Source organism: Leuciscus leuciscus, assembly GCF_965113295.1.
Source record: "Leuciscus leuciscus genome assembly, chromosome: 16".
Lineage (NCBI taxonomy): Eukaryota > Metazoa > Chordata > Actinopteri > Cypriniformes > Leuciscidae > Leuciscus > Leuciscus leuciscus.
The window spans coordinates 25744586-25756954 of record NC_138740.1 but is presented as its reverse complement, the minus strand read 5'-3'; the positions used below and the strand labels follow the sequence as shown (position 1 = coordinate 25756954).

The 12369-nt window shown below is 36.0% G+C and overlaps 2 protein-coding genes across 2 annotated transcripts in view; one reads left to right on the top strand and one right to left on the bottom strand.

Moving 5' to 3' along the window:
* The window catches only part of dnai1.2 (dynein, axonemal, intermediate chain 1, paralog 2), a 35149-nt gene extending 34645 nt beyond the window's left edge, over positions 1 to 504 (bottom strand). Inside the window, exon 1 of the mRNA XM_082140470.1 lies at positions 130 to 504. Within this exon, the coding sequence (XP_081996596.1) occupies positions 130 to 171 (42 nt within the window). The 5' untranslated portion in view covers positions 172 to 504. The remainder of the gene's footprint in view (positions 1 to 129) is intronic.
* A 1534-nt stretch (positions 505 to 2038) lies between these two features.
* stx2a (syntaxin 2a) lies at positions 2039 to 6524 on the top strand. The gene is made up of 9 exons (XM_082142165.1): positions 2039 to 2308; positions 2601 to 2663; positions 2804 to 2903; positions 3262 to 3336; positions 3497 to 3570; positions 3658 to 3766; positions 4141 to 4214; positions 4299 to 4436; positions 4685 to 6524. Exons 1-9 carry the CDS (start codon positions 2279 to 2281, stop codon positions 4856 to 4858), a joined length of 837 nt encoding a protein of 278 aa, XP_081998291.1. The 5' UTR covers positions 2039 to 2278; the 3' UTR covers positions 4859 to 6524.
* The last annotated feature ends 5845 nt before the right edge of the window (positions 6525 to 12369 follow it).

The following is a 12369-nucleotide window of genomic DNA, read 5'->3' as shown; positions in this document are numbered from 1 at the left end:
GAAAGTGATGGATTAAGCCAGAAAATGTAGTCTCGTAATAATAATAAACGACACAGCTGTAAACTTTAAATAGTAGATAACAATTAGTTATTAATTTGCATTCGCTATAACATCGGTAAGTTAACATACCTGTTTAGATTTCACTGTCCCAACTTTGTGAGGAACGGACATTTTTTTTGTTTAAAAATAAGATCTGTTATGCAGTCGAAAATACTCTGAAACTTGAGGAACTTTTTAAAACGTAAAAATAAAGTTGCGTTTAAAATGACAAAACAAGTGTTCCCTTCTTTGAAACTGCAAACGGTAACGTTAGCGCGTGTGCGCGTGTGTACAGACGTTGTCGTGGCAGCGGCGTTTAGCTCACGTGACATTTATGCATGTCAGCCTGTGAGTGAGATTATAGTTCCTCCAAAGCCATTGGAAGGCAAACCCATATGCATATAAAATACCGCAGTGAAGGCATCTCCATTGATATCTATTAAAAAATGGCCTCTTATTGTCTCCTTCCCTGCATGCCGCCAAAGCCAGTGTTAGCTTTAGCCGTTACGTTTTTGGCTAAAGATTGCAGGTTTGCCTTCCAGTGAGTAGCACGCACGCCAAATGAATTTCCGCGTCTGACCAGAAGATGACGCCCGCAGGTGAATCTTTTATCTTTTTTTTATTGAACACATAAAGATTACCGTGGATATTTATCACAAAAACCACAAGAAACTCGAGGTAGTGCACGGCAATAAAGTACATTTTCAAACAAGATACAATAAACAGGGATAGTTTGGCTGTTCTGTTTAACATTAATAAATAAATATTGTCAACTTCAGAAAATAATTACGAGCGCTTATAATGAAAGAAACCATCATTCTTTTCATCAATAGAGTGATTTTAATCAGTAATCAACTTTATAAAGACGAAAGTGGCCAGTTAGCAGTTTTAACATAGGCTATAATTTGATTCAATCAAATCAAAAACAGTAGGTACATTCATTATTTCTAAAATAAAAAAGTTTGTTATAAAGGCAGAAAAATAATAAGCCAAGATGCTTCTTTCCAGAACTCCTTTGCATATCGGATTCAAAGAACAAGTGTGATTTTTCAACGTTAGAATTATAGAATGTGGACGAGGTATCCAACTTAAATTTAGAAAGAGTTACAGGGATAGTAATTATGAAGAATTTTATAATGAAGTTATTTCAACTTGTTTGGTAACATAAACTTATTAATTCCACCCCATATCTAAATAATAAGAGAAAAAGGGATCATTTAATTTCCACTTTAAAAAGCTTTGGTAGCTAATTTGGATTCTTATAATCCAAAAATTGTTACATTTGATTTGACATTACAGAGCTCCAGACACCTGTAATAGCCTACAGAGCATGCAGATGCAGTTTCAGGACCGCATTTCCTTAGTTTTTTGTGACAGCGCCACCTAGCCAATTGTACGCCCCCAGACATGATTCAAACCTGAAACAAAGAGGTGCAAAGACTAGAGTCTAGACCACTGAAAGGATGTTTTTAAACACGTGCATTATTATATTATATTATATTATATTATATTATATTATATTATATTATATTATATTATATTTTCATCTAATTTTTAACGCAATATATTAAGAGCGTTATATAGCCTATGGTGTATTAAGAATGGTTATGTTTAGGGTTAGGGGTTGGTTGGAACAATATAAATTTCATTTAAAAATTAAAACAGTAAATAATATCTAATAATACAATACAGATTTGAATTATTAGTAAGTGCTATATGATACAGGATTATAGCTAAGCACATAGGCCTTAAAAAAAAGAGAGGGTCCTAGAAATGCTGTCCTCAAAATGCAGCCTTCGGTAATGCAGGATCCTGACTCTGCCACAAGAACTAAGCAATGCTTTTGTGTTATGAAAAGTAACCTCTACTCACACTGATTTCATTATTATTATAAACAATTTTTTACCTTGAAGACTAAAATCGTGTAATTAGCCTAATCCGGAAGCACGTACAATAGAAAATTTGAATGATTTATTCATCGCGTCTAAATGTACGGAAGTAAACAGGCGGGGCTTTATTACCTGTCCTTGGTTGTGGAAAGTACGACTCGTTATTCCGCGTTTTTATTCTTTTGTATAGGCTAGTTCATGTACACTTCATCTGAACTGTTCAGACCGATTTTGTAAATTATTTCAACAGATTCTTTGAAAATATTCAACTTAAAAGAACGATTTGTTCACCTTCAAACGAGTCATTCTGTCATACTGTGTAACGGGTTAGAAACTACTTTGAAGCTGATATGAAGGACCGTCTGGGCGATTTAACAGCTGTAAGACTTACATTATTTCCTTAATTCGTGTTATTTAGATGTCAAATATTAATGATAAAAATGTAGGCTACGTTTCACTTACTTTCACTATCGTAAATTTACGATTCAGTATAAATACAGAGCTTGATTGCATTATTTGCATGGGTGCTTTAGCAAGTAGGCTATTGGCTTATATCAGGTTTTCTGTTAAAACAAAGTTTGGATACGTTGAAAATATTCAAAGCGAGTGGTTTATACGACAGAAAAGACCCTGTCTCTGTGACTTCTTTTTATTTGTTTTGACTGTAACCAGCGCTGCAATGACATCATCGCTCCAGTGGAGTCCAATGCTTTCCTAGAGGACTTGCTTCCTAAGGTTTGTATCATGGGGTTTGTATGCGTGCACTTGTGTTTAAACATCTATAGCTGCTGTTTATAGGTGTAGAGCCATGTCTATCTTTACATTATAACTGAAAACGTGAAGAACCATTTAGTCACGTTTTTTAACGGAAACAGGTTGGTGAGGTTCAAAAACTTATCGAGAGAATTTCCCTCTGTGTTGGAGAAGTGAAGCTGAGGCAAAGTACCATTCTGACAGAAATCAACCCACCGACGCGTGAGTACATTGCACATTGTTTTTGTGTCTTTACAGCTGTAAGTATACATTAAGCACAGGTGTCTGAGAGGGGTTCCCACAGTTATAGTAAATTAGGAAATTCTAATCTTATATTGGAAATTTAAAATGATGATAATTTCCAGGCCATGAAAAGTTACACTCAGATACAAAATATTACATAGAATCTCTATTAATGATTTAACAAAACAAAAACCTAATTCATTAATCATGAAATTCATTGTTCTAAAGGCATGGGAAGCTTGAATATTTACTACAGTATTAAACAACAGTGTTTTGTCAGTTCACTTTTCCTCTGTGTTCATCTCTACCATATTTTTGTGTCTAATCTCATTAACAGATGTGAGAGATGAACTTGAGCAGTTTAGCCATGACATCAAGCAGACTGCAGATTTAATACGGGATAAACTAAAAGGTAATTTAATTTAAATTAGAATTTTTTGGGGGGGTGCAGAATTCATGTAATCAGGCATACTGGCCATCAGGAACACCTGGCGAAACAAGGAATATAATCTTTTATAATCTAAATCTTTTGTTTCACATTAAAAAACGTTATTATTTGATTGTTCTTGTAGATTTAGAAGGAACATTTTCAGATAATGAAAATGCAAACACCATCTCTGTCTACTGTCGCATCCAAAGTACTCAGGTGAGATGTAAACCTCTACTGAATTATAAATTCAGTATTATCCTTTAAGTGTTTGTTTTATTATTTTGTTATGTTGTTCATTTATAGCACACAGTACTTTCATTGCGGTTTGCAGAAATAATGAGTATGTACAACCAAGAACTGTTATCTTTCCGAACAAAGAGTAAAGAGCAGATACAAAGACAGCTGGAGATCAGTGAGTGAACTAATACATTTACTTGACAATACACATAAATGTCTTTTGTCACCACAGCCCATTGCTATTTGTATATTTCCACTCTATTTCTACCAGTAGTATGTAGCCTTGAGATTTTATTGGTAACCCTACTTATTTTTATTACATTATTTTAGAATCAATCATAAATGTTCACAAGTTTGGGGTCAGTAATTTCAAAAATCCATACTTTTTTCGGCAAGGGTGCATTAAATTGATCTAAAGGCACAATACATACAGTATATAATGCTTCAAGAGATTTCTGTTTTTAAAATACATGTTGTTCTATTGATCTGACCCCAAACTTTTCAGTGGGAGTTTACTGTATATAGAAATCAGACTTGTTATTTTTCAAGGTGGTAGATTCATCACTGAAGAGGAGACAGAGGATTTACTGCAGAGTAACAACACTGCTTTCTTTACCTCAAATGTAAGTTTCAGTGTTAACATACAGCTGAATGCTCTTTTACACATAAGCTTCCTTAAATGTTAAGGTAACTCTTTGTATGTATAGATCAACTCCGGCTCCTGCATCACGGGGCGAGCTCTGAATGAGATTGAGTCACGGCATAAGGACATTCTCTGTCTGGAGGCCAGCATTCGAGAGCTGCAAAATATGTTTTTGGATATAGCTGTGTTAGTCAACAGTCAGGTACTGTCAGCTTGCCGGAGAGTTAAATAAATGATCTGAAAAAAAAAAAAAAATGGTGCAAAAAAGCCTTACACAGTTAAAAATGAAAGTTTCAGTGCTTTATCTAACATGAATAGCTGCTTTACACCACTGAAATATCAGTTATCAAATATCATTTAATTATCAGAATAATGTACATGAAAGCGTTATGGGATTATGACTTTGGTATATCATAATTTAAAGGGTTTTTTTTGTTTACTTTTTTATAGGGTGAAATGGCAAACAACATAGCAAAGACTGTGATGAAAGCTGGAAACTATGTAGATCAAGGGAAAGTGAACATGGGACAAGCTGTTGATTACAAGACATCTTGGCGTATAAGATTGCCTCCCTTGCCTTCATTCAAGCACAAAGCAAAACCGAGAACCGACAAGGGCTCTTGAAGGAATCTTGAACTTTCAACATATGCTACTTGAAGGTGCTTTTGTGTTTATGAAAATGAGAGATTCATGCACCTTGTGCCTTTACTTGAAAAATTCCTACTTGTCACAGATCGTTGCACTCCCTGAATTTTTTTCTGATCAGATCCTTTTGATCTGTCTATTGGATTTTCTCAGCCCATTTATAAAAAATGGTTCTCATTTGGTTAATGATTAAGCTTGCTCTCAGATAGCACTAGCAGGCATTTTCTGATGCAATATGACTAAATGTCAATAGGTATGTTTACATGCACTCATTTTCCTCAGTCTGAATGAATCCAATCCAATTTCAGATTGTGAAAGTTCTGTTTATATGTGCAGTGGCCAGTCAACACGTTTAGAACCAGAGAAATCCACCGCAATGTCACTGGAGCTACCCCGAGCACAATTGCCGTTTTTGCTTTGTCAGAAGAGCTTTTTAGCAAATATTCAGTAAATATTCAGTCTCCTTCACTTACTAGTTTGTAAGACATAAATGTAAACATACACATCACGGCACTGCACATGTCTGCAAGGAATTTGTAAATCCGATTTAAAAAAAAAATTCAGTAGCTACTGTTGATTCGATTATTTCAGGTCTACACCATCCTCTTTCAATCCAATTGAAATTTAATTTGGATTGAGCTCAATTGGATTGATTGAGGTATTTACACAAATGAGCCATCAATCCGATCATAAACAGATTATTTGGGTGCATGTTATTTGTAGCATACACTCTAAACAAAAATGGTGCTAAATAGCACTAAAAGTGGTTCATTGGCTTGTAATCATAGGGGAACCACTTTAAGTGCCATATAGCACCTACCTTTGTCAAATGGTGCTATGTAGAACCATAAGAGGTGCCATATAGCACCTTAACCACCCCAAAGAACCGCTAAAGAACCGCTGAAGAACCAAACTGGGCTTAACAGGTTCTTTAAATGGTAGTGGTGCTATATAGCACCTTAACCACCGCAAAGAACCCCTGAAGAACCGCTGAAGAACCATTTTTTTTTGTGTGTATGTAAAAGCCCAGTTAGAGTCTCCTACATTTAACTTTTGTTTCTTGTGTTTACTTTTATTAGTATATGTCACCTAGTTGGTGACTATTGCTTTTGTGTAACTCATAGTTCACCCAAAAATTTTAATTCTTTCATAATTTCTTCACCCTAATGTCATTTTATGAATTACTTTCTTCTGTGGAACAAATGTTTTTTGTTCATACAATGAAAGACTAGGGTCCAAAACATCATTGATAGTCATTGATTTAATTATTGATGTAAAATATAAACAACTGCAGCTATGCCATTTCAAAATCCAAATGATGGGTCATCAATCTTAAAACCTATCTGATATTTTCAGTCCTGTATTAGATGTTTAACCAAAATTAAATGCATATTGTGTAGAATACTACAGAATGGACTTGCAGGTGCTTACAGTTTTTCTTAATTGCTTTGGCTCTTTTTTCTGAAAACAATAAGTTCAGATCTCTGATGTTTTGAATTTATTATTAATTTAAGCAAAATGAATGTGCTTTGGCACGTTTTTTGTGCAATTAATTACATTTGTCTACAATTTGCACAATAACTAAATGTACATGGCTTGTTGATCCAAACTGTTGAATTGATTCTCAATAAAACTGTCAAACTCTTCACAACTTCTAAACATTATTTTATCGTGTGAGCCAAAATGATCCATTCACTTATCAAAATCTGTCAGAAATGCATGTATATTCCATAAATATCGGACATGGAATGTTTGTAATATCTGCTAAATTAGCAAATGGCCTGCCATTGTAATGAAATAGGAATCACAATTTTTACGAATCAAGCAATCATTTTTCGAAAGCAAAATATGGAGTCTGCCCAGCACAATCACTTAGCCTGGCAAGCCAGACCTACATCAAGATGTTAGGTCTGGCAACTCACCATTGGCACGGCTCAATCCGATAAATGGTTGTCTTTCAAATTTAAAACGGTGCGTCTAGATTTCTAGGCTAGATGATTTCTAGGCTACAATGGTAGTGATGGTATCACTACCATTTTTTGAACAAAGGGGATCATCACAACCCAAAACACCAGAAGCTACAGCAGAACTGTATAAATACATTTTTATTTATACACTGTTAAAGTATATACATTTGTATTTATACACTACATCTTTTGTAAAAATTTTTTTTTAAAATGTGTTACATACTGAAAATTCAGTTTCTTGTCGTGGAAGAGCAATGGAAGATGTGTAAGAGAGTGTTCCCATTTTGGTATAGGAATATATAATAGAGTCTAAACTATAGAAGAATGTCAGTTTTATACAAAGCAATCAGTGTCAACAAAAAAGTAGAACATGAAATTTGTATAACAAATATTTCCATAGTGAAAAAAAACTATTAAACATCTAAACATTTTGACCAGAGTGGTTCATACAATGACAAAAACACTTCATTTTGGTGCCATCGGCCAATTTACTATTTAAAATGAAAGTTTTAACGTCATAGATAGAATGTGATGGATTAAGCTTGAAAGCTCTAGGAGTTAGTCAGAATATGTAGTATCATAATAATAATAATAATAAATGAGAAAGCTTTAAAGTTTAAATAGTAGATAACAATTAGGTATTCATTTGCATTCTCTATAACATCGTTAACATACCTATTTCACTGCCCCAACTTTGTGAGGAACGGAGATATTGTTTAGCAATTAAATCTGTTATGCAGTCGAAAAAACTCTGAATCTTGAGGAGCTTTTTAAAAGGTAAAAATTACAAAACAAGTTCTAGTGCTCCCTTCTCCCCTGCTAACAGTAGCGAAAAGTGTGTATAGACGTCGTCATGGCAGCAGCGTGTAGCTGACGTGAAATGTATGCGCATGCTCATAATGAGATAGTTTCTCCAAAGGTTCCTCTTGTCTCCTTCCCTGCATACTCCCTGCATTTTTTTAAAAGTAGCGATTCTTTTGAAAAAAAGTAGCGATTCATTTTGAAAAAGAAGTGATTCTTTTGAAAAAAAAGTAGCGATTCATTTTGAAAAAGTAGTAATTCTTTTAAAAAATGTAGTGATTCATTTTGGAAAAAGTAGTGATTCTTTTGGAAAAACTAGCGACTCATTTTTAAAAAGTAGCGTTTCTTTTGAAAAAGTAGCGATTGTATTTATTGATTGATTGTATGTATTGATGCTATTTGAATAAATGTATTCATGCATTTTGTATAAATGGTGTTTCTTTTCGAAAAAGTTGCAATTCATTTTGGAAAAAGTAGTGATTCTTTTGAAAAAGTAGCGATTCCTTTTGGAAAAAGTAGAGATTCTTTAAAAAAATTGCGATTCATTTTGGGAAAAGTAGCGATTCATTTTGAAAAAGTAGCGTTTCATTTTAAAAGTAGCAATTCAATTTGAAAAAGTAGCGATTCTTTTGGGAAAAGTAGCGATTCATTTTGAAAAAGTAGCGATTCATTTTGAAAAAGTAGCGATTCTTAAGTAGCGATTCATTTTGGAACATAGCGATTCATTTTGAAAAAGTAGCGATTCTTTTGGAAAAAGTAGCGATTCATTTTTGAAAAGTAGCAATTCTTTTGGGAAAAGTAGCGATTCGTTTTTGAAAAGTAGTGTTTCTTTTCGAAGAAGTAGCAATTGTTTTTGAAAACTAATATAAAATATAAAAATATAATCTAAAAATATAAATGTGTTTTTTGAAGATGAAGCGATTCTTTTTTGAGCATGTAGCGATATTTAAAAAAAATATTTTTTCAATTTAAATTAAACCACTTAGTTAACATTGAATCAACATAGAAATATTAAACCATCTTGCTTTATTTACAGCAGGATTCTATGCCATTTTTTTTTATTTACTCCTTTCAATCAGAGACCATATAGAGCTGCAAATGGTTCTGAATCAAAAAGACACTCAAAGTAAACAACATCCTTCAGTTTACATGATGCAAATGTATTTATTCATGCCCCCAAACTGTTTGAACAGGAAATAACATCAGACTCAGAAAAAAAAAAAGGCATTTTGTGGTGACTAAAACAAAGAGCTTAAAATACAATTAAGTACAGAATATAATAAAATGGATGACTTAAAGCATGAATTACATGGAATTGTTATATTTGAATTTATAAAGCACATGCCAGGAGAAGAGCCTGGAAAACCATGACAACCTGCATCTGTAAAATGGAAAAATGCAAATGGAAACTCACCAACAAAGATAGAAACAGCCCAGTACTACAGAAAGAAACAAATGAAACATTACTCTTATAAATAACATTACTCTGATGAACCCAAGCCGCTCAGGGTCGTAACGGAGACATTTTTTTGCACGGTTGCAGCAAAGATAAACTCTGAGGCCTCTGTTTTTCCAGTTTTCACTTGTTGTAAGGCATACATACATACATCTTCTTCCGCCTACAGGGTCGCGGGGGCACCAGTTTAAGCAGAGATGCCCAGACTTCCCTCTCCCTAGACACTTCCTCCACCTCAGTTGGCTCCTCTCGATGTGGAGGAGCAGTGGCTCTACTCTGAGCTCCTCCCGAGTGACCGAGCTTCTCACCCTATCTCTAAGGGATCGCCCAGCCACCCTGCGGAGAAAGCTCATTTCGGCCGCCTGTATCCGGGATCTTGTCCTTTCGGTCATGACCCACAGCTCAGGTGAGAGTAGGGACGTAGATTGACCGGTAAATCGAGAGCTTCGCCTTGCAGCTAAGCTCCTTCTTCATCACGACAGACCGGTACATCGACCACATTACTGCAGAAGCTGCACCGATCCGTCTGTCAATCTCCCGTTCCATCCTTCCCTCACTCCTGAACAAGTACCCAAGATACTTGAACTCCTCCACTTGAGGCAGGAAGCATCTAAACAAATAAAAACAAAAAGAGAAGTTAGAAAATATTTGGAAAAGTGACTAAGCGCGCATTAGTCAAGCGTGCATCAATACACACCAATACACACAAATGTACTACAAAATTAAGTGAAGCTTGAAATTTGATAAAATGTTTATGTTGAAGTAAAAACATACTGAATTCAAATTCAAGACTATTAAATTAATTTTAGTATAGACATTTCCCTTTAAAGGATCTGCAAATGCACAGTAGGACTGAATGGAAAAGCAAGGTGAATAGATTTAAATAGGAAGATAATTATCTAAAATTAACAGGGTTAAAAGTGTGAGCATTTTAGTCACATTTCTGACAAAAAAAGAAAAAAGATCGATGTGTGCCAACTGTAAAATGTATTTAGGAGTATGTGTGTGAATACAAAGTAGGTCCCCTTGTGCAAATTTAAGGTCATCTAAAGTCTTAAATATCTAACAAAAGTTTTAACATTTTAAGAGGTCTTAAATTTGAGGCCAGAAAACAGAATTTACCATTCAATACCCAGACTCTGACAGCCCACCATAGTCTAATATGTTCTGCCAGTTAATGAACCTGAAGGGGGTGGATTCTGGATTATTTTCATGTATTCTCTAATGTCTGTATTTGATGTCAGGAATGCAGTAACAGTGCTTGCTCATTTAGCCCGGCTTCCAGAAATGAATTATGGACTTCTTTGACATGTCAATACATCCATCTGATTTTCTAGGGTACCCTGACAACTATGGTCATTGAAGTCTATAGTTTAAGGGACCATTTCTCAGTTTAAGCCTTACTTTCCATTTAGACTGAAGTGTCTGTTTCCTTGAGAGAAAGAAAGTATTATCTTGATGTTTTGAGAATACTCTCCTGTTTATAGTTAGAGCCTGGCCAAATCCAACCTTGGAAAAGCTGTGTGTTAGTCTTTTTGGTTATAGGTTAAGAAACCACTGGCATTATGGGAGATTGACTGACTTGTTCGAGACAGACTGGCGCCCAGTAACCCAGATCTGCAAAATGGAAGGTCACGACGTGCCTAACTTCAGGGTCCAAGTGTCAGCTGCCTAATCGATGGAGATATGCTTCAGTCTATCTGTATATGTGTGGAAAATTACTAGGTCTATCTATTTCTTAGCAAGGGTCAGCAACCGTGGCGACGGGACGTAACGTCTCCAGTTCCCTCTTTCACGGAACGAGGGTTACATACGTACCCGAGACATTCCCTTTCGTAATTGGGAAATTAAGGAAAACGCCACGGTTGCTGCCACATCCAGCACCCTATGCAAGACTCTCAGACCCCCAACTGACTGGGGCGGAAGGCCTGCATAGAGGGAGTTCAAACTGCTGTTCCGTTATAACCCACACAGTGGAACTCTTGGATAACACTGGGAAAGCGTGCCTTTCCAGGGGAGAGGGACTCTGCAGAAGCCACATCCTGCCCGAAGGTAGGTAACGTGGAGAATACACATATGGACTGTCCGGTTATAGGGGCAGTACAACATATGGAATGTCACTGGGGTGGCTTCAGCCTGAGAAGGGGGAGACTACACCAGACAGTGACGGGCTCACTGCAGGGAGCTGATCGTGGAAGAATACACATATGAGATCGACGCAGGAATCAAAACATATAGGACCCAGCCTAGCACAGATTACTCAAGCATACGAGCACTAGGCCTGTCGTCGGATGCTCCAAGGCATGCCGTGCCCCCTCGGAGTGAGGGCTCACTACACTCGGGAGTGTTGAGCTGCGTCCTCCCGCGGGTTCATTGGGCAAAGAGATAAATGAAATGAAGGGAAAAATAAAGTAAATATATAAAAATAATTGTAATATATTCTAATATTATTTTATTAATATTTATTCCTTTAACATATATTGATAATAAATTCATTCAAACTGAACTGAAGTGCTGTTTGTGTGGTTATTACACCACTGTTTCCAAAAGATTGTTGGAGTTTAAGGCTTTAAAGGGATAGTTCACCCAAAAATTTAAATTAGCCCATGATTTACTCACCCTGAAGCCATCCTAGGTGTATATGACATTCTTCTTTCAGACGAATACAATCGGAGTTATATTAAAAAATGTCCTGGCTCTTCCAAGCTTGATAATGTAAGTGAATGGCTGTTTGACTTTGGAAGTCCATTAAAGCGCATCTATTCATGATTAAAGTGCTCGACACGGCTCTGCGGAGGTCAATAAAGGTCTTCTGAAGTGAAGCAATGCGTTCGAGTAAGAAAAATATCCATATTTGAAACTTTATCGACTAAAATAACTAGCTTCCGGTAGACAGCCGTACGCATCGATTTCATGATCGATTTACGCCAAAGAGTAACCCTTGAACTTGACGCACAACGAAATGACGGCAATTGACACCTCTCGCAGTTCAAACAAACAGGGCTAGGCAACTGTGTTCGTCATTACGTTGTGCGTCAACTCCGATTGTATTCATATGAAAGAAGAATGTCATATGCACCTAGGATGGCTTCAGGGTAAGTAAATTTATTTTTTTGGGTGGACTATCCCTTTAAGGTTTGAACAAGGTGCTGGAAACATTCCTGTGATTTTAATCCATTTTGACATGATATTTGTTGGCTGCACATCTATGATGCGAATCTCTCGTTCCACCACATCACAGCGGTGCTCAAGCTAGCTGCGTTGCT